Source organism: Daphnia carinata, chromosome 7 (assembly GCF_022539665.2).
Source record: "Daphnia carinata strain CSIRO-1 chromosome 7, CSIRO_AGI_Dcar_HiC_V3, whole genome shotgun sequence".
In the NCBI taxonomy this organism is placed as follows: domain Eukaryota; kingdom Metazoa; phylum Arthropoda; class Branchiopoda; order Diplostraca; family Daphniidae; genus Daphnia; species Daphnia carinata.
The window spans coordinates 5,889,769-5,911,476 of NC_081337.1; the positions used below are offsets into that span (position 1 = coordinate 5,889,769).

The 21,708-nt window shown below is 40.0% G+C and overlaps 1 protein-coding gene across 2 annotated transcripts; it reads right to left on the reverse strand.

Annotated features, from left to right (window-relative positions):
* Nucleotides 1-191: 191 nt before the first annotated feature.
* LOC130699298 (ephrin-A5-like) lies at nt 192-20,419 on the reverse strand. 2 transcript variants are annotated; one of them, XM_059496294.1, is made up of 5 exons: nt 19,293-20,419; nt 1,041-1,351; nt 790-897; nt 474-710; nt 192-370 (listed from the first exon to the last, which is right to left on the reverse strand). In XM_059496294.1, the coding sequence occupies exons 1-5, from the start codon at nt 19,547-19,549 to the stop codon at nt 222-224; spliced, it is 1,062 nt and encodes a 353-aa protein (XP_059352277.1). In that variant the 5' UTR covers nt 19,550-20,419; the 3' UTR covers nt 192-221. The 2 variants fall into 2 exon arrangements, with proteins under 2 accessions (XP_059352277.1, XP_057377615.1); XM_057521632.2 differs by having other exon boundaries at nt 474-713; nt 19,293-20,398.
* Nucleotides 20,420-21,708: the final 1,289 nt, after the last annotated feature.

Genomic DNA, 21,708 nt, shown 5'->3' on the forward strand with positions numbered 1-21,708 from the left:
TTTTTTTTTCGCTGCCGAGGATGATGTGTCTCGCTATATACGAAACAAGGACGCGGCTAACGTTTCGATGTGACAGCAAAAGTCGGGAAAATGCGAGCAAGCGAGCGTGACGGTGACGAGAGAGCAGCAGGATAGACTTGTTTTGTTTTCTTTCTTCTTTTTTTTTTGTATGTTGTCTTGTTTGTTTGGTATTTATTTATTTTTTTTTTTTGTTATTCTTTTCATCGAACCCTGAAGAAGATCAGGCTTACAAGACCGGCCGCAATAAGAGCAGACACGGGATTGTGGACAAGTTGCCGTCTGGCGCCGCTTGATTTCGACGTCAATTCTTCATTCTTCACCACTTCGTTTGACAGCTTATCGAAATCATCTATTTTTTTTTTTTTTACAGAGAAATAAAACAAAAAAACAAAAACAAAACGTTAACACACTGAATTCTCGGTAAGAGTTCGGGACGAGCCTCATTATTTTACCTGATTTCTTGGTCGTGGTGCGAACGCTGAAACTTTGAATTTCGACATCTTTCCAGTGGGGAGGCATGCGAGGAGACGTGACAGAAGGCAACACCATTTGAGTGGTGATGCTGCGCGTCGGCACCACTGGCGCTTGGGTGGTCGTGCTGTTCATTACAGCGACGGCGCTGGTGGAAACAGTGGGCATCGTCGTCGATGTCGTCGAGCTGGGCAAAGCCGGCCGTCCTGCGGTCGTTCCTGCTGAGGCAAAAAATAAATGAGTGTAAATCATCGTTTTCCATTCACTACGCAAACATTGTCGCCAATGAGCTCTTACCTTTGTCCAAATCCTCGGCTTTGCAGCAGACTTTGAAGACGACTTTCATGTTGTGAGAAGAGCACCTACCGCCGATGCGTCGGTGTAAATCGTCTTTCGAGGACGTCGCTGTAAAAATGAAAATTTCAAAATTATTACTATTATTTCTTTTACAAAAAAAAAAAACCAATGGCATCATCAGAAACGTTTCTCAAAATGCAGCCGATTGAACACAAATAACAATTTAGAAGCAAAAAAAAAGAAAAACTTACAGATGAAATAGTAATCCTGTCCAGGTCGGAATTCAAGCCCGCCGGGCTGAGGCGTGAATGAACGGAAGGTGATGGTAAAGTACATGAGCTTGTAAGGCTTGTCGCAGACGGCGATGATCCGCGGGTTTGGATTGGTGATGCGGCACGTGTCATACTCCTCCTTCGACACGTTGTAAATGATGTACTTTTCAGCGTCGTCTTCGTGCGTGCCTGGCGTATACACCGGACAGATTATGTTGACCTGGTCGTACTCGAACGGAATATTGTTCTTGTTGACGTCGATAATGTGATCCGTATTGTCTATCCGGAATCTGAAAATGTTAACAAACAAAAAGAGAACAATTAAAATAACCATTAAAAAAAAATAAATATACTAAACAAAAAAAAGTTTGAAGATGAGGTGATTAGTCCCCTGTACATGCAAAGGTGAGTCAAGTCAGTTATATACAATTTTTGGGTTTTTTTTTTATAGCAGACCACTAATGTGGATGGGGGCTGGTTATCCAACGACCGAAAGGAGATTAGAAAATTTCCTTTCTTGTTTTTTTTTTTTTATTCGGAGAGATTTTTACCAATTTCCCTAACGAAAACTGCCTCTACGCACACATGCGCGGGCCATATAGGCAACACAAGCCAAATTACTGGTTGAATGAACGTTAAAAATAGGTATTTGTCTAGTTGCGCCCTTAAAAGTAGTCAGACCCTCTTTTTCATATTTATTTTCTTTCCTTATTCATTTTTTTTTTTTTGTCTTATCGAAAACGAAGGATGCAAGCGTGTCTCTAGACCCCTCATCTACCACCACCCGAAAAAAAAAAAACTTTCTTCTCGTCCGCAACAACAACAACAACACATTTCCAAATTACATCCCGACGACGGACTAGACCGTGGGGGCCGAGAGCGCGCGTGAAATGGAAGTCACGAATCGGCCAAGAACGTGGCGCGAGAAGAACGTTCTTCGAGAAAACAGGGCCAGGTAGACAAAAATAACGAATGAAGGAGAAGGTAATATAACGATTTTCTTCTCTCTCTCTCTCTCTCTCATTCTTGTTCGCCCCAAAGGCAAAGCGCTTGGCGCACACATTTTTTTTTAAATATTTTATTTCTTAACTTCTATTTTTTAGACAAATACATGGAAGGAGGGAAAAAAAATGCTGATCATCTTCTGTTTTAGCTTTCCCTCTTCAAATTCCGAATTCTGATCGAAATCAGACGGAATTCGATCCGATGAACGATTCGCGAAAAGACGAGATGCAAATAAAGAGAGGAATGTTGTGGGCGAGTTAAGAAAAGAGAAAGGTCTCTTCTCATCATCTTCACCTGAGGTCGTGCACTTTCTACCCAGGGGTTTTTTCAATGTTCTTTTTTTTTTTTTTTTTTTGCTTTGATTTCATCGGTTAGAAATCGCGTCCCGAATCGATCGTTCTACAAGCAAAATAGAAAGTGTTTCTAAATTTGTTTTTCTCTGTGTGTGCGTGTGGGTGTTCCGAAGAAGACGTGCAGATGTTAAACAAAAGAATGCCAATTTTTTTTTGTTTTCTAAGGCTACTTTCTGTGTTGTGTTTTGATTTCAAATTGAAAGCGTGTCGCTGCCCATGTTTCTTTTTCCAGGTGGAAAGGTGAAACATCGTGTATACTTTTTTCGAGATAAGTTCTCGAGTTGGCCTCGGGGAACAAGTGGTTCGTCCCGTGTGTGTGTGGTGTGTTGTTGTCGAGAAAGAGAGAGAGAGAGAGAGAGAAAGACGGAGAATTGAGTGGATGAGGCATCCGCCAAGGCCGGAGCGCGATGGCTTCCAGCTGAGTTTTTCAAACGGCCGCCCTTTTTTTTTTTTTTTTTCTTCTTCTTTCTTTCCTCCTTTCTTTCCTTCATCTCCCTTTTTTCTTCTTATCGAATGGTAGTGGGTAACCTTCTTCTTCTTTTTACTTCTTCCCACTCTTCTTAAAAACGGCTCCCCGCAACGCTGAGGAAACATTCCCCCCCGTTTTCTTTCTTCTTCACCTTTACCAGCAAATGACAGCCAGAAGAGAGGGGAGACAGAACAGTTCCCCCTTTTTTTCTTTTTGTGTGTGTACCTCTTGCGTAGCCAATCGATTCATTTCTTTATTCTCATTCTCATTCTCCTTTTTTTTTTTTTTTCAAACGTTTAAATACCTGATTCGAATCCCCCCTCTCTCTGCTCGCTGTTTAAATCACCTGACTAGCAGCTAAACAACCCACTCCTCCCCCCTTTTCGATGTAGGCTAAACTTTAAAACATGTTCCATCTTTATTTCTTTAACAAAAAAAATTTAAAAAAATTATTTTCCGACCGTTGTCTAAGAAACCGGTGCAAGAAAAAAAAAAAGGAGAACCCGAGTTTTTGTGTTTCAGATCCATCTGCTTAAGACTCGAATGAAAACAGGAAAAAGAAATGCCGAATGGACCCTGAATCAATCACCTGGGCATCGACACGGAAACGGACACGCCAATGGGACGAAGAAACAAAACCAAAATACAAGAGGAGGAAGAAGAAGAAGATGGACGCTGTCGATACCTGTCCCGACCGGACTGACGTTTCAATCAACATCATGTGTTGCGAGGCGCACGTAAATTGATGTCTACGTTTTTTTTTTTTGGAGTACGAAGAATCAACCTGTTTCCAATCATTGGCCAGTTCAATGAAAAAAAAAAAAAAAAATGGCGCTCGCTACTCACGAACTACAATTTTCGATTGTTTTTAAATCTCATTTTTTTTTTTGCTTCGACGGTTGAGGTATTTCATGTTTAGTTCTCTTCCCCTCGTAGCCTTGTAATACGCTTTGTTTTTCTCGAGGCCCGATTGCGATAACTGACTACCGAACGGCTCGTTTCTTTACGTAATAATCTTGTTTCAACAACTGCGAGACACGAGGTAGCTTTTTTTTTCTTGAGATATTCCCTAAAAGCTCGGAAAGGACTACGAGCCACTCGACTGACTCATTCGATATACAAAAAAAAAAAAAAAAACTCGCTCTGATATTTCAAGAAAGAAAAGGAGGACCAAATGAAACGAAAAGAAGGTTGCCATATTCAAAACGCAAGATTGCCTCTCATCAACAGTCATTATAAACCGGCGAATAAAAATACAATTGTTACACTTTCCAGGTGCGTCGAGAGGCTTCCTTTATTTTTTTTTTTTTTGCAATCTACTTTAAGAGGGACGACCAACGCTGATTCTCTGCGCAGACAAGAAAACGAAAAGAAAAAAAACTCGTATGCATAAACGGTATTTTGTGACCGCGGCCTGTGTGTCTGTGCATCGTAAAAAAAATGTTGCAAACCTTAAATGGGAAAAATACAAGGAGGTTAGCCCCGGTTGGAGGGAACGTATAAGCGGCGGACACGTTTTTTTTTTTCTTTTTCTGTTTTCGTCCACGTAAACAAGCGGGAAGCCGACAGGATCCCGTTAGGTCTGCTGGCGGATTTTCAACGTTCAATTTGCCAGCGCCATGTTTTTTTGTTTTTTTTTAAAGGTGCCAGCGATACGGAAGGAAAGCCATCTTTTGTCTACGCAGCATTTCTTCATCACAAGCATCCAAACAAATAATAATAATAAAAAATAATAATAATAAGTGCCGCCACGCTACGACCCCGCCCAATTCATCTGCATTTGAAAAAAAACAAAAAAAAAAAACGGCGGGAATCTGTTTCTTGTCGGCTTACAAACAAGACAGCCCGACTGATTCAATTAATTAGACCGTAAACTTTTAGCCTTTCACGAAGATGCAATTGGAATTCTGACGGCCGTCAGGAAGGGCCTTTCAGAAAAAAAAACAAAGTTTTGAATCATTTGACCCCCTCGAGCCGCAACGAGACCCAATTGGTGCAAGCCCCACATCAACACCCACAGTGAAGGAATGATGAATCGTTGCAGGGTAACATCAGCCGCGCACAGTCACACCATTTAAAGGTTTACACGAATCCCATTTTCGAAAAAAAAAAAAGCCAACTATGTCTGGAGTAATGTGGGATTTTGGTTGGAGCGAGCCGATGAGGTGCGTGCTAGCTGCCAACTTAACTGGACCGACTGTTTTAATAATGAATATTAATTAGAGACGCAGTCGGACGGTCACGATTCGTAAAACAAAAACCTGTGGAAACAGATCAATCACGAACGATGTGGTCAAACCAAACAAGAGGGAGGCACAAATATCTGACAATCGAATGTCAAATTTCAACGCACCCAACGGTCAACGTCTGTCGCTTTTATCTCATTTTATGGAGACGAATATTTCCTTCATTTTTTTTTTTTTGGCCCGTATCTGCGTCCTTTTTTTTTTCTCCATTGGACATTCTCCGTCAATGAGTTGGAACGAGAAAAAAAAAAAACAAAAAAAAAAAAAACAACAAAACTGGGATGGTAAGAGAAAACAATGCATCGCGTGAGTTTAAGAGAGCGTGCAACGCACAAGATGGTAGTAGTGGAAAGGTATAGACAAGATCAACAGAGTATGGGATGCTAAAGAAGAGAATATTCTGCTTCTATAAATGGCTTCAAGGTGCTAAGATACACACTGACCGATAAGACGAGGAAGGAGGTGGTGATGATGAAAAAGAAAGAAAAAAAAGGTGAAGGGATATTTTTATTTATGCTTTGATAAAAAACATAAGAACATTTTTTTTTTGTGTGTTACAAAATTCTCGTCCATCTTTGGGAGAGATTTTAAGAGAAAGCAACTCCATCATCTCGTTGGCTGACGATTGAGATCGGTGGAGGACAACAACAACAGGCAAGTCAAAAAGAAATAAGATTTTTGGAGGGTTCGCTTCCATCAAGTTTTGGATCGATACATCCCAACACAGGAGAGAAAATCCCGAGATGGAACGACACGAAGCTTCTCATCCACCGATAGGTTTTTAAAATTCCACCCCAAAAAACAAACAAAAAAAACAACAAAAAAACGCACGCAATTCTAACGAATTAAAATTCGGTCGGAATGTCGAGTTTTGAGGCACCTGAACGAAACAAACGGGACACCTTTACATCCCTATCGGGCAGCAGAAGAGCAATTTGCCAAAACAAAAAAAAAAAATAAAATAAAATAAAAGAACAAAATGAAAAAGGGAGATAAAGACCATCCCTATAATATCTATACTCTTGGCGTCTCTTATGTTTGCCTAATCACAGGTCAAAGCATTTTAGTTTTTTTTTTTTTTTTTTTTTTTTTTTTTACACCACAGTCATTAACCACTATTTAGACAAAAGGAGAATATAGAACGAGAGAAGAACCCCACGCACACACACACACACAAAAATACACGTAAATTTTGTAATGGCTGTGCGCCTCCAGCTTCGGACGTGTGCAACTTTTGCCCGCCGTCTATTTTCTTTTTAATTTTTTTCAAAAGAAATTTGTCTTTTACTATTTAATGAGCTGCACATGGACACTGTGTTTGTTGTCTGCGTGTCTGTCGGTATCAACAACAAACGAAGAAAAAAACAAAACAAAAACAAACAATTGGCAGTGTGGCTCGTTTAATGGCCAGACTGTCGTTACAAGACACAAAATAATTTTTTGTTTTTTGTTTGTTTTTTTTTTTTCATTTTGCATTTTACCTCCTGCTGTTATTATGTCGTCCGACGACGGACTTTGAGCGTCAACGGAAGCGATTACAAGAGAGGCCCCTGTTTTTTTTTTTTTCGTCTTGTTTGATATACGGTTAAGTCTTTTTCGACGTGTCGTGTAACTCTTTTTGTGTTTGTATTCTAATTCGATTAGTTGGCTAGCGAACGCACCTTCAAAGGACGAACACGCAGAAACATGTAAGAAAAGGGTTGAACTGCGTGTGTCTCCCATTTTTTTTTTTTCGGGCGGAAGGGGAGACGGGATCAGAAATGAATTGAATTAGTTCTTCGTGGCTGCATTTGAAAAATAAGATCGATTCTTTTTACTTTAGCCTCAACGTTCGTGTATAACGAAAGGGTTATAAAACACACACACAAAAAAGCTACATTTTCTCTTGTAATGTGTGCTTTGTCTTTGCAAGGGTTTCGTTTTACGGTGAGAGGAGCGACGCTGGGCGGTGGGAAGGCACCGAGATACAACAGCTATTTTTCGTGTTAAAGTACATTAGACTTCATTTAAAGGGATTTGAACGAACTACCAGCGCGAGACCTTCGATCGTTGTGGCAAGAGAGGAGAAATGTTTTTTTAGTGACGTTCGCTCTTCTTTCGGTCGCATCTCTACGTCAATAGCCTACGAGCGTTTACGACAAGCGAGCCGACAAGAAGTCGAAGAGATAAGGTTTTGAAAAGAGAGGACGGCGGTTACTTTGGCTGTTGTTATTGTCGTATGTGTTGCCCTTAAAGGCCTCCTTCCAATTGGAAACGGATAAGAGAGAAAAAAAAAAATGTTCTCCCCTTCGATATGTTTTAGCACCTCGGCCGACAATGAGCGTTTGTAACCCGTCATAAATGGCGGAAGAAAAGACAAACAAAAACACATGGAAATCAAAGAGAAAGAAGCGGCTGGCACACACGGACGATTACCATATTTATTTTCTTTTTTCGCTTTAAGGAAGAAAAAAAAAATAATAAAAATAAGGGAGACGTCATAAAGATCGCGTTGTTCGATTGAAATGCGCTTGGCTGCTCCAACTTTTTCCAAAAGGAGGGACAAGAAAAAATAAATTCCTTAACGAACAAGTTTTCTCTTCTTTTTTTTTCAACCGTATCATAACGTTAGCGATATCTGCCTTCGTTTGTTCAGCGACACGCAACAAGTTTCTCTGTGCAGCAGCACGCACCAAAAAATAAAGATCGACCTCAACTTCTTTTTTTTTTTTTTTTTTTGGAAAGAGATGATGATGACAAACACCCCCCCCCCCCCCCCCCCCCCCCCCATACTCGTTTCCATCTTTGCATCACACACGCAAAGGGGCTCCTGGAACTAGCGACCGATCTACTGGGGCAATCAGCGAGCATTAAAAAGGAGGAGCATTTTTTTTTTTCTTTTCTGGGGGACTTTTTTGGGGCGGAGGTGATCTACAGGAATGTTGGCTCATCAGGTGTTTTTTGCCCGTCTCTCGCTCAATTTCCTCGCGAGAAATCAACAAATTTTGAAATCTCCCCCCTCCCATCTAAAAAAAAAAAAAACCCACCTCCGAATGCTGAAATAATAATGATAGTAATAACAATAACAAGATGGTGAATTTATAAAGGAATCGATAATGCATTCAAGCAAACGTGATTTCCATCGCCATCGGATGGCCATCACAAACTCATCGCCAACAGTTGCGGCTATCGACTATTGTTTCAAAAAAAAAAAAAAAAAAAAAAAAGGAAAAGAAAAAAATAAACAACTGGCTGCAAGCGAATGTCATAAATATTCATCATTTAAAAGGACGTGCCGACACACACGGCCGACACCCCTCACAGAGATCTCCTCGAAAAAAAAAAAAAAAAGGCTCACAGGCATCGAAAAAAAGGAAAACGGGATTCGTCAATGTAATCCATCAGCGTATCGATCGATCGTCTCTGAAGCGCAAGAAAGAAGAACCAAGCAGACAAGCTAGACAGACCAACGGAAATTCATTTAAATAAATAACAAATCGTTAAGATACAAGGAGAAAAAGAAAAGCCATCCTGACGGCGGAGCTGGTTTTCGCGGATCAACGCCCAACCGACATAAAGGCCAATCTACCAAAATCTGTTCCTTCTTTTTTTTTTTTTTTTTTTTCAAATACAAAAGGGCTGTAAATCACGCCGACGAAAAGTCCGAATGAAGACATTTTATTCCTCGCCCCCCCCCCTCTCTCTCTCTGCCAGACAGATTCGTCGAATAGTGACGGAGCTCGTTCAACATTTTTCTTTGAGATCGAGAACACAATGACGAAGGGCAACAAGGTTTCTGAATGGCAATTGCGTGGGCCGACGTGTAAATCAAACAAACCGGAATGAAGAAAAAAGTAAAAGGGGTACAACGAGATAAAAAGCGCAGACTCGAAAAAGGCTCTCAATTCAAACACCCCGACAACAACAACAACAAAAGAATGAAATAAATAACACAAAATCAGAGGAGCGAAGCCAAAGAAAAAAATAAAAAAAATACTTTTGATTCATTAAGAGAAACGTCATAATCAGTGAGCTGTCGGTTTCGCCAGTCTCTTTTTTTCTTTATTCTATAAACAAAAACGAAACCCCCTCAGACTGTACGCGTTCCAAGCGTGAAGCCAACCGAACGAAACTCTTACATCTCTTTTTATAGAAGAAATGCGTCTACAACAAATAAGAAGAAAAAAAAAAGGAGTTCGGTAAACAGAGAGAACCCCTCTGGAACGGAGAGATAATCACAACATTGGGCAGCTAAAGTCAACTTTGGCTTGGGGCTGTCTCTCATTAAAGAGCACGGATTTTATTTTTTTTTTTCCGACTCCATATTGTTTCTTTTCTGCGTGTTAAATGTATGTGTACACTGTCTCGCTATCTCCTGCTGTTGTTGGAAATGAAGAAAAAAAAAATACCCAACCGACTGTCCGTTGTTGTCTCGGTCTGTAGGCCCCGTTGCTAATTCGTCAAGGTGAGCGCCAGTTAGAAAAAAAAAACGAACGGCTATGACAACAACGACGACAAAAGAAAATTTTGAAAATAAAAAAAAAATTGAATAAAAAACGTAGTCAATTTCTATCGGATTCAACGAGACGTGACTTATTTACCCTCCCCCCCTTTTGTGTCCGTCGTGTCCGTTTGAATATTATTCATTGCGCTGTTGTTGCAACATGTTCCAGACAGTCTACAACTTTTTTGTTGTTGTTGTTCTTCATTCATTAGACTTTTAAATTCGATTTGAAGGAAATGAATAAATGTTTAGTTGATAAACAAGAAAATGATAATCTAATGAATGTTCGCCATCCGTTTCGCAGCCCAGCGAACAAAAGAAGTCTACCACCTCTGCATTGTTTGCACCTTTTTCTTTCTTTCTAAAAATGTGTTGCGAAAAAGCGAAAAAAAAAAAACAAAAGAAAAACGCGTGACTAATGACGTCAAGGTGAAAGACGCGCAAGTCGCAATCTAAGCGAAAAAAAAAAAGAAAGAAGCTCTTCGGCATCTAAACTGATGGATGATCAGACCGTACAGATAATTTCAGATCACGAAGCGAATCACGACAAAACAATTCATTTAAAAAACAAAGGTATTTTTTTTTTTTTTTACTCGATGGTCATGAACCAGTTCTCCAAAGAGAGCGGGAGGGAATTTCCGACGGGCGAATGGGCAGAACAAAAAAAAAAAAACTTGGTATACTAGTCTCTCAATCCATCATCATCATTAAACAGGAAAAATTTTCGTTAAGAAAGAAAACCCTCCCAAATGAGTCCGTCATCGACACGTCAATAAAAGAGACTGAAAGAGGAGGTTCCACTCCAACAAGAAAAAGCCCTCCAAAAAAAAACTATTTTTAATTCAACAAAACGATTAAGCAGGGTGGGGGAGCCAGATAAATTGGAATGCAGAAAACAAAAAATCCTGTAGTGGACTCCCCTTCCCCCCTTATAGGTTATCAACTCATGACTTGCAGTGATACAAAAAAAACAAACAAAGAATTGCCCCATCTGCCTAGAACACAATACCGATAGACAACAGATCTAAAAATATTATGCGGAACATTGGCCCTACCACCTTGACTTCATTGTTTTTGGCAGTGGCGTGAATATGGACAGCGTTCATGTTCCTCCCAAAAAACAAAAAAAACAAATGAAACCTATGCTAAATGGGATGGCCACAAAGTTTTGGGTCCATTTAGCAATTAAAACCCGCTCGGCCATCAGTTACTTATCGAACGAACTGATTGAAAAAAGTAGAGAGGAGGAGCTTGAGTAAAAGAGAAAAAAAAATTGGTCTTAGCCTAACGTTAAAAGGAAAAAGAAAAACAATCACGAACTCATCCGACAACAACAACAAAAAAAACTATCAGGGGGTAGAATTGGAAGCGTCAGATGATGAGAAACGAGAAACAAGAGCCCGACGATAAGTTACCGCAACTACCGTTGGTTCTGTTCGTAAGTATGTAACTAAGCAACACCAAATGGAAAACAACAACAAGAAAACCCTCGTTTTTTTTTTCAAAATGAGAAAACAATCCCAGTCTTGGAAGGTAACAGAACGAAACAAAAAAAAAAAGTTAATTAAGAGAGCCAAGGGTCTGCTTTTTTTTTTTTTTTGTTTCTTGTGGTCGAAACAGATAACCATCCACTCTCTGCGCAGAGAAATGCAAATGGGATGTTAATACATCCGCCATCACCACGCACAAAAAGAAAACAGTCGGATGGAAAACTATCAAGATATTTTTTTTTGTTTTTTTTTTCATTTGGGCTCCTCTTTTTTCAAGTCGGAGGCACAGCACACAAAAAGGTGGATGGCGTACGCGTATCGGTATGGCGAAGGGGGGGGCGCATATGTTTTCCCCATCGATACCCATAAAGCTCTGTCCTTAATGGCCCAACCATTAATCACGATACGGAGGGAGTCTTCTTCTTTTTCTAAACGGCTTCGAACCACACCACTACGTCGCAAATGGCGGCCACTATACGCACGCAACAACTTGTGGCTTCTCTTTCTACCTTCGGGATCCCCCCCCCCCTCCAACCTCCGTAGGTTTTCTCTACACGTAAAATATCGACAACGGTTGTTGGCTCTTTTTTTTTTCGTGTGTGTGCCTCGCTGCAGTGGACAGCAAACCACCAGGTGCGACACGAGAGCCTTTCACAACCAAAAAGATTTTTCCTTTAAAAAAAGAAAGAAGAAGAAAGAAAAATGTAATAACAACATCAGCAGAGGAGATTCTTTTAGGGAGGGCTCCTTTTAAAGGGCCTTCGAGAGAAGAGAAAAGAACGACACACACACGACCGCAATGTATCGACGGATTGACAATGTCTCGCTCCGATCCATCAAGTGTGAACGTTAGAAAGCACGGAGGAGCTTATCAGTTTAAGGGAATCAAACGGGCAAGAGGAAAGGGGGGGGGGGATACATACTCACTGTACACATAATATAAAGATATAAAGAAAGAAAAGTTCGGTTGCGTTCGTTGTTGTAGAAAGAAAAAAAAAGGGACAAGCTACTCGATCAACGTCATCGCTGAACGCATCCGAAAGAAAAAGAAAAAATTTCTTTTCACTTCTTTTTTTATTTGCCTTGAAAATATTCGAGTTCGAGTGATGCAACAACCTAACCTGCTGCGCATCCCGTGAATGTCAAACAATCACGGCCGTTTCGCTAGCCACGCCCCATCTCGATTACACCCCTCAAAAAAAAAATGTCTTAGAGGGTTGGTACGCGAATAAGGTAACACAGGTAAAAAAAAAAAAAAAAGGTGGTTCCTGTGAAATAACGACCTCTTTGTGTCATGTGCGGACGGCGAAAATAAAAAAAAAAATACTCGATAGAAATTCGAGTTGGTTTAGGGGGAAAGAAAAAAAAAAAAGGGGCAAAAATGGTAACGAAAACAAAACGTTTTGCGTGGGAAAGAGAAAAAGCCAAGACCATTTCTCCGAGTGGCAAAGACGATGGACAGCACTTGGGTACGTTCCGCCCCCCCGCTAGCGAGGCATTTTCCTCTTGAAAAAAGAAAAAGAAGAGAGAACCCCTTCTTCATGTCCTCCTCCCATTTTCTTTGTCCGTCTTTGGCAAAATTCATCCATCAAACGAAGGAATCGAAATGCGCATAGGGCACATCTGTGTGTAGCTGGTTGAATAGGGAAATATATTCATTATTACGTGCCGAATGTGTTGCTTGCATTCTGCCATTGCTTTGTTTTTCTACAAACAAAAAAAAAAAAAAAAAAAAAAAAAACGAGAGAGACGGGCACGTGTGGACCAACGCAGACGGATGCGCTTTTTCCATGTTGAATAACGGAGGAGTTCTTTGGGCGACGTAGCGGATTTAACAGACACTTGAGCATTCAGAAAAAAAGAAGCGAGACGCACACGTTAGAGAGAGAAAATGATGATGATCATCAAGAGCCGAGAGCAAGAGATGCCCATAGGGGCTCGGCTCTTTTTTCTCTTTTACCATCGGAAAATAAAATATAAAAAAACAAAAAAAAAATAAACACTACTGCCAGGCATGTTCCAATCACGATGCGTGAATCACACGCACCTACAAGAGTGAAGGGAGGCCCCACTTTTTTCTCCCCCCTTCGAACAACAAAAAAAAAAAAAAAAAAAAAAAGAAACGACAGGCAGACACAATGAGAAAATAGATATTAGGTTGGGATAGATAGATAAAAGAAGAAGCTGATCCTCGCAACACATTCTGGGGGCACGGCCTATGAAAACATGAGGTAGCCCTTTTTTTTTTATACAAGAGGAATAACGCCTGAGGGTTTCCAACGTCCGCACAAGCATCCAGCATCCGATTCAGAAAAAAAAAGTTTGCCGCTGTGAAATGGCACACATCCGCGCGTACCCCCAAACGACAAAAAATTCAAAAAGCTAAACAAACAAAGAGATTAAATTATATTCAAGTAAACTGCGATGCGTAGAGTGTGTGGGTGTTTAAAGCAACTACACACACACAGACTAGCGAAAAGAAGGTCAGAGTGTCAACTGTCGTATAAACTAAGACAAAAAATGTAGACAAGACGCAGCTCGAGGAATATGGTGCGCACATGTGTCCGTCTTGTGCTGCCCGCCGTCTTCAATTACATTTATATTGATTACATTGCTGCCTTGCCACTTGTATATATAACTCCTTCCGTCACACTCTCCCCTCCATCCGGACAACTTCCGGCGAAACCATTTTCCCCCCTTTTTTTTTTTTTGGCTGCTTCAACGTCTCGAGATTTCAATTAATTAACACCCTACTCTCTTTTATACTCCACCGCATAAGGAGTTCGTAGAGTTTGTAAAGGCCGCCCGTTTTCTATGAGAACAACAGTTTGCGGCTTGTTATGCGGGAAATGGAAAATAATTCCGAGCGTCGGATAATCAAAATCGAATAAAACAAAATAAAAAAGAAAAATGTTTAGATTGCGGGTTTATCTGTATGTGGTGTAGGAAACTGTGCAGATGGCCCTGTACTATCTTGTTCTTTTGCCTGCATACAACACATGAGAAAGACGCGGACGCGTAACGGCCGTACACGCATGTCTGAGTTACAAGTGGGATTTCGGTGGTTTTTTGAGGGCGATATTAAATTTATTTATACAGAAAACAAAAAACAAAAAAAAAATGAGGAAGAGGGGGGGACCAACTGGAAGCAGCGATGGAGGTACAGCCAATATGGCGGCACCTTCATCATCATCACAGCGCGAGCGTATTTTTTTTTATTTATCGAACAACGGCTGATCGACCTTTTTGTTTTTATTTATTCAACCCAAAATGTTTTAACGATATTTGTTGATTCAAAAAAAAATAATAAAATAACCGAGATATGCATTGGGTAAAACAAAAAATAATCGAACTGGAATAAATCAATTCCCCATATATAACTTTTTGTTTTTCCCTCCCCCTGATATCCTGTGGTTTCTTTACCCCCTTTTCCTACTCCTCCTACCCGTCGATCGCCTTACACGCAAGATGGGGGGTCATACAAAAAAAAAAAGAAGTGGAAGAAACACATTTTCGTATTAAAAACGGCTAGATCCGATTCTTTTTTTTTTTTTGGAAAAAATATTTTTTTTTTTAAGGTAAAAAAAAAAATAGTCTACGGTGCGCTGCTGCTATGGAGGGGGGAGTCAACTGGAAGATTAAGTAGCCAAAAGGTTCTTCTTTCAAAACTCTGCAGGAGAAGGAGGTCAACCTATACCTTATAATAGACATTGGAACTATGAAAACCCCAACTGAGATAGAGAGCCTCAACTTTGGAAGGAAGAAAAAAAAATTGTTGGTAGTAGAAGTATATAGACAGTTGTATGCATTTCCCCTCCTTGTACTTTGTTAAAAAAAAATTTGAAAGAAGAAGAAGAAATCTTATTTTTTTTTGTTAAATCCATCCGGAGAGAGGAGCACTCTCTCATGCGGTTGGACAGTTCTTTTCTTTTTCCCAATCTATTCTTCTTTCTTCCAAGTCGGTCCTCTATCATAGGCCACAAAAATATCTACAATGCATGACACAGATGGTCTTTTTTAACGAATATATCAAATGGCAAAAAAAAAAGGAAGGAAAAAAGAAAAGCCTCAGGTAAAAATCAATCAAAAACCATTTGAACCAATGGATAATGGCATTTCAATGGCACCCCAGTGCACAATGTCAAAGCTGCAAATGCAAAATGTTTCAAAATCCGGAGCCAGGGCCATTGAAAAATAAGTACATTAAATTCCCAGTGCGTCTCATTAATAGACCACCTCCTTCAAAAAATAGAAAAACAAATTTAAATCCCCCCCAATCACAAGTTTATGTTTTATTTCTAGCTCAATTGTGCGACGATGTGAATTCACATTCCTCTTGAACATGGAATGTTAACAGTCTTTTTTCCTCTCCTATCTTTTTGTCCGATCGTTGCGAGTTGAACAAAATCAAAAGAGGTTTACTTTTCTCTCGTTTTTTTCTTGTACCAACTTGATGGATTCACTTCGCCACGGGGCCGCACACACAACTTCTTTTTTTTTTTACAAGACAAAAAAAAAAGGGGGAAATGGCGTCCTGCAGAGTGTAGGAAAAAAAAAAGAAAGAAAAGTTGATGGAATGGATGAGAGGTTTTTTTTTTAGCGGGTGCTCAAGACGTTCAGGGTGGTGGTAGGAGGTACACGAAAGGTGAAACAAAACATCCACCAGTCCCGGCGGGATGAATGATCCAAGAGCGCATCTTTTTTTTTTTTTTTTTTTTTTTTTTTTTAACTGATCGATCGGATAAAAACGCTAATAGCGAAAGCCATCATCTTATTTTTCGAGGGGGGGAGAGAAATTGAGTGGCAAGAAAGAAAGCGAAAAAGAGCTTTTTCGAATGGCTTCTTATACACACATCCGGTTTGCCTCTTTCGAGTTGATTGGCCGTTAAGGTATTTCTCTTCGCAACACCTGCCGAGGTTAGAAATTTTCATTTGTTTTCTTATTGTCTTCGTTAGATTTCTCGTTCAGGTTCTTCTTTTTTTTTCTCAAATGGATGTTGACACACTACGTTGAAAAGCCAAGAGGGCAAAAAAAAAAACGAAAGAATTTTCTCTTTTCGTTGGGTGGGCAACACAAAAACGAGGGGGGGGGGGACTCGGTTCAAATGACGTTCTTTGACAAGTTAAAAACGTTTTCTTCCCATAGAAGGGGATTTTAAAAAAAGGGCTAGACGGAGCCCCCAAAAGCCAGGTGACATTTCATTTGAGATTGACAGTTTGGACAATCCGCACTAGATTTCCGGAATTATGTTTTTTTAAGGTACTAAATGCCAGTGGCATTCGTAGATAGACAAGTCAAAAGGTCGTTTTTTTTTTGTCCTCAAAATCAACAAAAGAGATTTGCCATATCTGTCAAACTTCAAACGAAAAATAAAAAAATGCTAAAGAGAAAAAATATGCGAGAAGCCACTTCCTGTCGCAATCTTGTCTTGGCAATTTTTTTTTTAACGGGGGGAAAAATCTCTACATTTTCTATTCTTTTTTGAAAAAAAAAAAAACATTTTCTCGCTTCTATTGTGACGCGCCGTGCGCTTTTAACGACGGCTCGTCAAAAAGAAACTGAAAATTCATCGTCAAATAAAGTAAAAAAAAAAAAAAAAAAAGAAATGAAAATCCACCACACAGTCGAGACATTTGAAGATGGAAAGAAAACTGTTGCCGTGTTGATTACCAAAACTAAACTGAAACTCTCCTTCCGCCATTTCGTTGATAATGTTACCGGTTTTTATTTTATTTTTATAGGCATTTTACACGGTTTTTCCGGTTCTTCTTCACGGCGTTGTTTGCCAACCCCCATCCCACCCTTCGACGTACACAGACACGCTAACGTATATATATATATACAAACACAAGAAAAAGAAAAGACAAAAAAAAAAAAAAAAAAAAATTATATATATAACAACCACACACACACACACACAAAATGCATTACAAAGACTGTTTCCTCTCTTTCTCTGCCGTAGGAAAAAAAGAGAAAAGGTTACGTTGGCATTTACGAATAATAGAGCTTTTGTTGAAAACACACGACTATTTATTACCATTTCTTTTCAGAAGGAGCTCTTCCAAAAGTAATTAGTCTGTTCAGATTCCCGCTTCAAATGACAAAAGCCGTAAAAATACTTTCTCTCTACGTAAAGGCCAACGTCGTTTGTCAATTCTTTTATTTCCAAAAGAGAAAAAAAAAATGAAGGCCGGATGGTATCAAGGATTTTCGTTGAAGAGGACACGTGCGACTGTTTGGCACCTTATTAACAATTGAAGACAAATGGCGAAAAGAGGGAAATTGACTTTAACGACTCATCATCAAAGTCAAGAACTCGATGATGACCATCCGTTTTTCATTTCTGAAATCGCTGTGTGTGTATGTGGAATATGTCTGCGCACACAAAAAGAATTAGCGTCTACATGTCAACTCGAAAGTGTCACCAAAAGAAAGACTATCCCCGGTTCCCCCTGAATTTCAGAATGCCAAGCTGCTGCTTTCAAAGGGTCAATTCATAAATCCCCGTAGGAATGTTGAGGCTATTATCGCACACACGCCATTTGAAATGTGTCGAGAGGAGCTTTTAAGACGAACAGCGTGTCTTTTCAAACAGCCGATTTCAGATTCGTTTTCGTACGTGTGTACACAAATAAACGTGTAAAGAAAAGAAGCTCTAATCCGCACCGTCTTTTTTTTTGGTGTGCCCAGTGAACAAACTGATTCGTTTGATTTAAAAAAATGAAGTAGCAAAACCCCCCTGTTCAATGGTTGCGAGAAAATATTGGAAAGCCTAAATAGAAACCGGATGAGGACTCTTTGTTAATTGGACTGGGATGGTGTTCTTGCCACGCAGCCAAAACGGAAGGAGGCGACAAATGGAAAAGTTGACATTCTTTTCAAGAAAAACAAAAATTTCAAAAACTAGAGCCTAATTCTTTCCAGTTGGCAGCCATGCCAAGCCTATTATTGTTATTATGACACAGTAGGCAAGTAGGGAAAAGAAGAAGACAAAAAAAAAAAAAACGGGTCGTAGGGCAAAGAAATTAAAAATAAAGGTGGCCCTCTCTCTCTCATCGTTTTCTTCTTCTTCTTTTAATAACAAAAGAAACAAAACAAAAGGTAGTAGGACCACTAGACGAACCGCTACCAGAACCGATTTAGCAGCTCGTTATTTCTTTTCTCTCTTTCCACTTGTGGAGATGAGAAGATAACGACAAAAAAGAAGTAAACGGGGACGAGAGGGGCAAGCAAAAGAAACACATTGACGTCACACACGAGGTTCTTGTAAATTATCTCTCATAAATCTCGAGTCTTATTCCGAGCCAGACACACACACACACACAACTCATACACACAAACAAGCGTCGACTTGGAATCCACTGCTACGTTAGCCCCTATGTTCTTCTCAATTTTTTTTTTGTCAAAGACTTCTTTGAATCGTTCGATTCAACAAGAAATGAATAACAAACGGATGAATTCCACCCCGATTGTCCTAACGCAAAACCGCAGACCGACACCGCAAAAACAAAACCCTTGCGCATACGACCACGACATGAAGATTCTTTTCTTCCTCATTCAACCCCCCCCCCCCTATCTTTTTGAATTTGACTACAGAGATTTCCCACACGGAACCGCAGACAATCTGACGGATGTGTTATGACGTCATGTTCAAAATTTAAGGGAAAAAAAAGGGAATAGTTTTGAAAGCGTGACCGTCCACTACAAGTCTAAACATAGCCATGAACTTAATTTTTGTTTTGTTCTTTTAAAAGAAAAAGCAGAAAAAAAGCGTGTTTCTCCTGTAATATTTCATTGTTGTTATGCAAATTCGTGTGTTTCGACTCTCGTCCCAGGTGGGTAACAACTTGCGAGGAGAAAAAAAGCGCGCAACAACCAGTTTCCAACCTTTTCGGTGTCTAGCCATTATTTCTCGTTGTTGTTCAAATCGTGTATGTTTTGTCGTGTTATAAACTGTTGTTGATTCTTATAGACTCTCCAGGAAAGTCTTGGACTTCACCTTACACAAGAAGGAGACACAAAAAGGTGCGGCCGATTGAATCGAACGTTTTTTTTTTGATTCAAGAAAAAAAAACCGAATTTGGGAATGGAAGAAAAGAAAACAAAAAAACCGGTCGGTCAAAATATCCCCCCCCCCCCCGTCAAACACACAAAGAAGAGAAAAAATAAGGTAAAAAAACTTACATGGGGTTGGTGGTATTCCAATGGATATAATGCATGCGTGTGGCGGTGGTGACGGTGGCCAGGGAAAGCGTTTCGACCGAGACGAGCAGAAGTAGAAGGAGCATGGGAGGCCAAGTTGGCCACCGGACGCTGCCGCAATAGCAGCCGCAACGTCTCCTCCACATCAGCGACGATGTGGAGGTGGTATTGGTGATTGAGGACGAAGAAGAATCGTCTACGATCCGCTTGGACGCAGCTAACCGATGATGTCGCACCATCTTGAATTTTTTTATGGGGAAGGGATGGGGGGGGGGGGGAAGGCAACTTTGGACAACTAACACACTTTCGATGGATTTTTCAACTGAAAAAAAGACACTTTGAAAATTTCGATGCAATTTTTTGAGCTTTTCGTGGGGGAAGCGAATTTTTTAGTTGAGAGATTTGAGCAACAGCAAAAAACTATTTTTTTTTCTTTTTTGAGCTGAAAATGAACAATTTTCAGAGATGAAGTGACCCAATCCGAACGTCAGGTAAAAAAGGCCATGACCATAAATTGATAAACTGTTGGGTTCTGAAATCTTCTTTTTGGGGGGAACCAAAAAAGAAAAAAAAAGGAGAAAATGACGTGTTGGACTTTGGTTTTGCTTCGAGTCAGAAACAAAGATAAACGTGTCCTTCAAAGACAACGAAATTCCTTCTCCAAAGTTGTGTAAAACGTCGTTTAACAGCGCCAATTGGAGAGAGGGAGAAAACAAAATGTGTAAATCCGATATGATTTTCAAGTCTGGCTGACTTTTTTCTTCATCGCACGTGGGGGGGGGGAGGAAACAAAATGGAAACGACACACTAGAGACACTGAAATCAATCGAAAAGTAATCACTGCCGTCGATGCGTTGAAAACACAGAATGCTGAAAAACCAAAAACGAAAGGAGATAGCACTTCAACTTCAATGTCTGCGTTTCAACTTTGTGAAAAAAAAAAGCAGGGAATGTGAGGAGCGAATGAAAAACACGTCCGCACCCGCGCACATCTCACGACTATGTGAGCTCTAGCCCTTCGGCACCGTTTGGCCACTATAGTCCACAGGCCAAGCCAAGCATATACCCTTGCGCTTGTATGTGTGTGTGTGTGTATCTACACCAGCGCCTTTTTAGCCTTTGCTCTAACCCTCCCCTGAAAAATGGTCTTCCATTTTCTTTTTTTTTTTTTCTTACCACCCCTCTTCTTCTTCCTCTCCTTTTTACCATCCCACAACTCTCCTCCTCTTCTTAGGGTCTGTGTGTGTACCACGTCTCAAAAGGAGAAGCAGACGAATGCAAACGGGGAGGAGCCATTTTCTTTTTTCTGGTAAAACAAACCCCGAGGCACATTGATTTCTTGCTCATCGAATAAGCAAAACTATGCGGGATTCTTTTTCTTCTTCTTCTTCGTCTATCCGCCTCTGGGCATGCCTCTCTTGACGCGCACACACAACATTCTTTAGTTCGAGAAGATGCCTTTTTTTTTCTTTTTTTTTATTATTATTATTTTTTTTTGGGTTATACAACAACATGGTGGTGGGCCTTCGCGACAACAACTGGACGAACTCGGCATCGTAAAAATTAACCACCGCTTTTTCTTTTCTGTTTTTTTTTTTGGGGGGGGGGGGAAGCAAGAGTTCCAATCGAGTAGATTTTGATGTCACTTTTTTTTTTTTGTTTTTAGCTACCCCGATCTAGGGCTCAAAAAAGAATGCCCCCAAGAAAAAGCGGAACTGCATTTTCTTTTCTAATTTTCTATAAATATAAAAAAACCGCCATCTTGTTTTTTTTTTCCTTCCCTTTACCTTTTCCCTTTTTTTCTTGGCCATTATTTTGTCGATGTGTATGTGTGTCTACCTGTGCCTGCGTGGACAATTCTTTTTTTATTTTGTGTCTTTTGTCAAAAAAAAAAATTTTTCTTTCTTCTCTTCGTCTCCCTCTCCCTACTATTTTTGAATTTCGCATTTTTTTTTTTGTCGTCCCTCTCCCAAAGATCTTTTGTATCTTTCTGTTCCTGCGAAAAGAACAAGGTCGGACATTCGAAATGAAAAAGAGATAAATGAACTGTAATTGCACGTGGTTGACCTTCTTTGATCATTGCACGTGATTGAATTAGGATCGAAAAGTAACGAAATATGCGTCGATCAAAGAGTTCGTGCGTTACAAACACGGTTTCGCCATCGGACCAATAACGTCGACTGCGTGTGCCTCGTTATGGGTATCACCTTTTATTCATTGACACGTCCTTTTTCTTCTCTACAGGGAAAAAGAACAAGGTGCTAATGAGACCTCGATTCTTCTTTTTTTTTTTTCCAACTAAACTGATTCAAATGGGAAAAAAAAAATAAAAGAAAAACTATACCACCGGGTTTCCACGCGGAACTCCCGGTGATGATTAGACATAAGTGTCTAATTT

Coding starts and splice junctions, on each gene's coding strand:
- LOC130699298 (XM_057521632.2), bottom strand. CDS start 19,549: ATGGTGCGACATCATCGGTTAGCTGCGTCCAAGCGGATCGTAGACGAT. Junction 1,352..19,292: donor TGGAATACCACCAACCCCAT/GTAAGTTTTTTT, acceptor TAACATTTTCAG/ATTCCGGATAGACAATACGG. Junction 371..473: donor CACCACGACCAAGAAATCAG/GTAAAATAATGA, acceptor AAAAAAAAATAG/ATGATTTCGATAAGCTGTCA.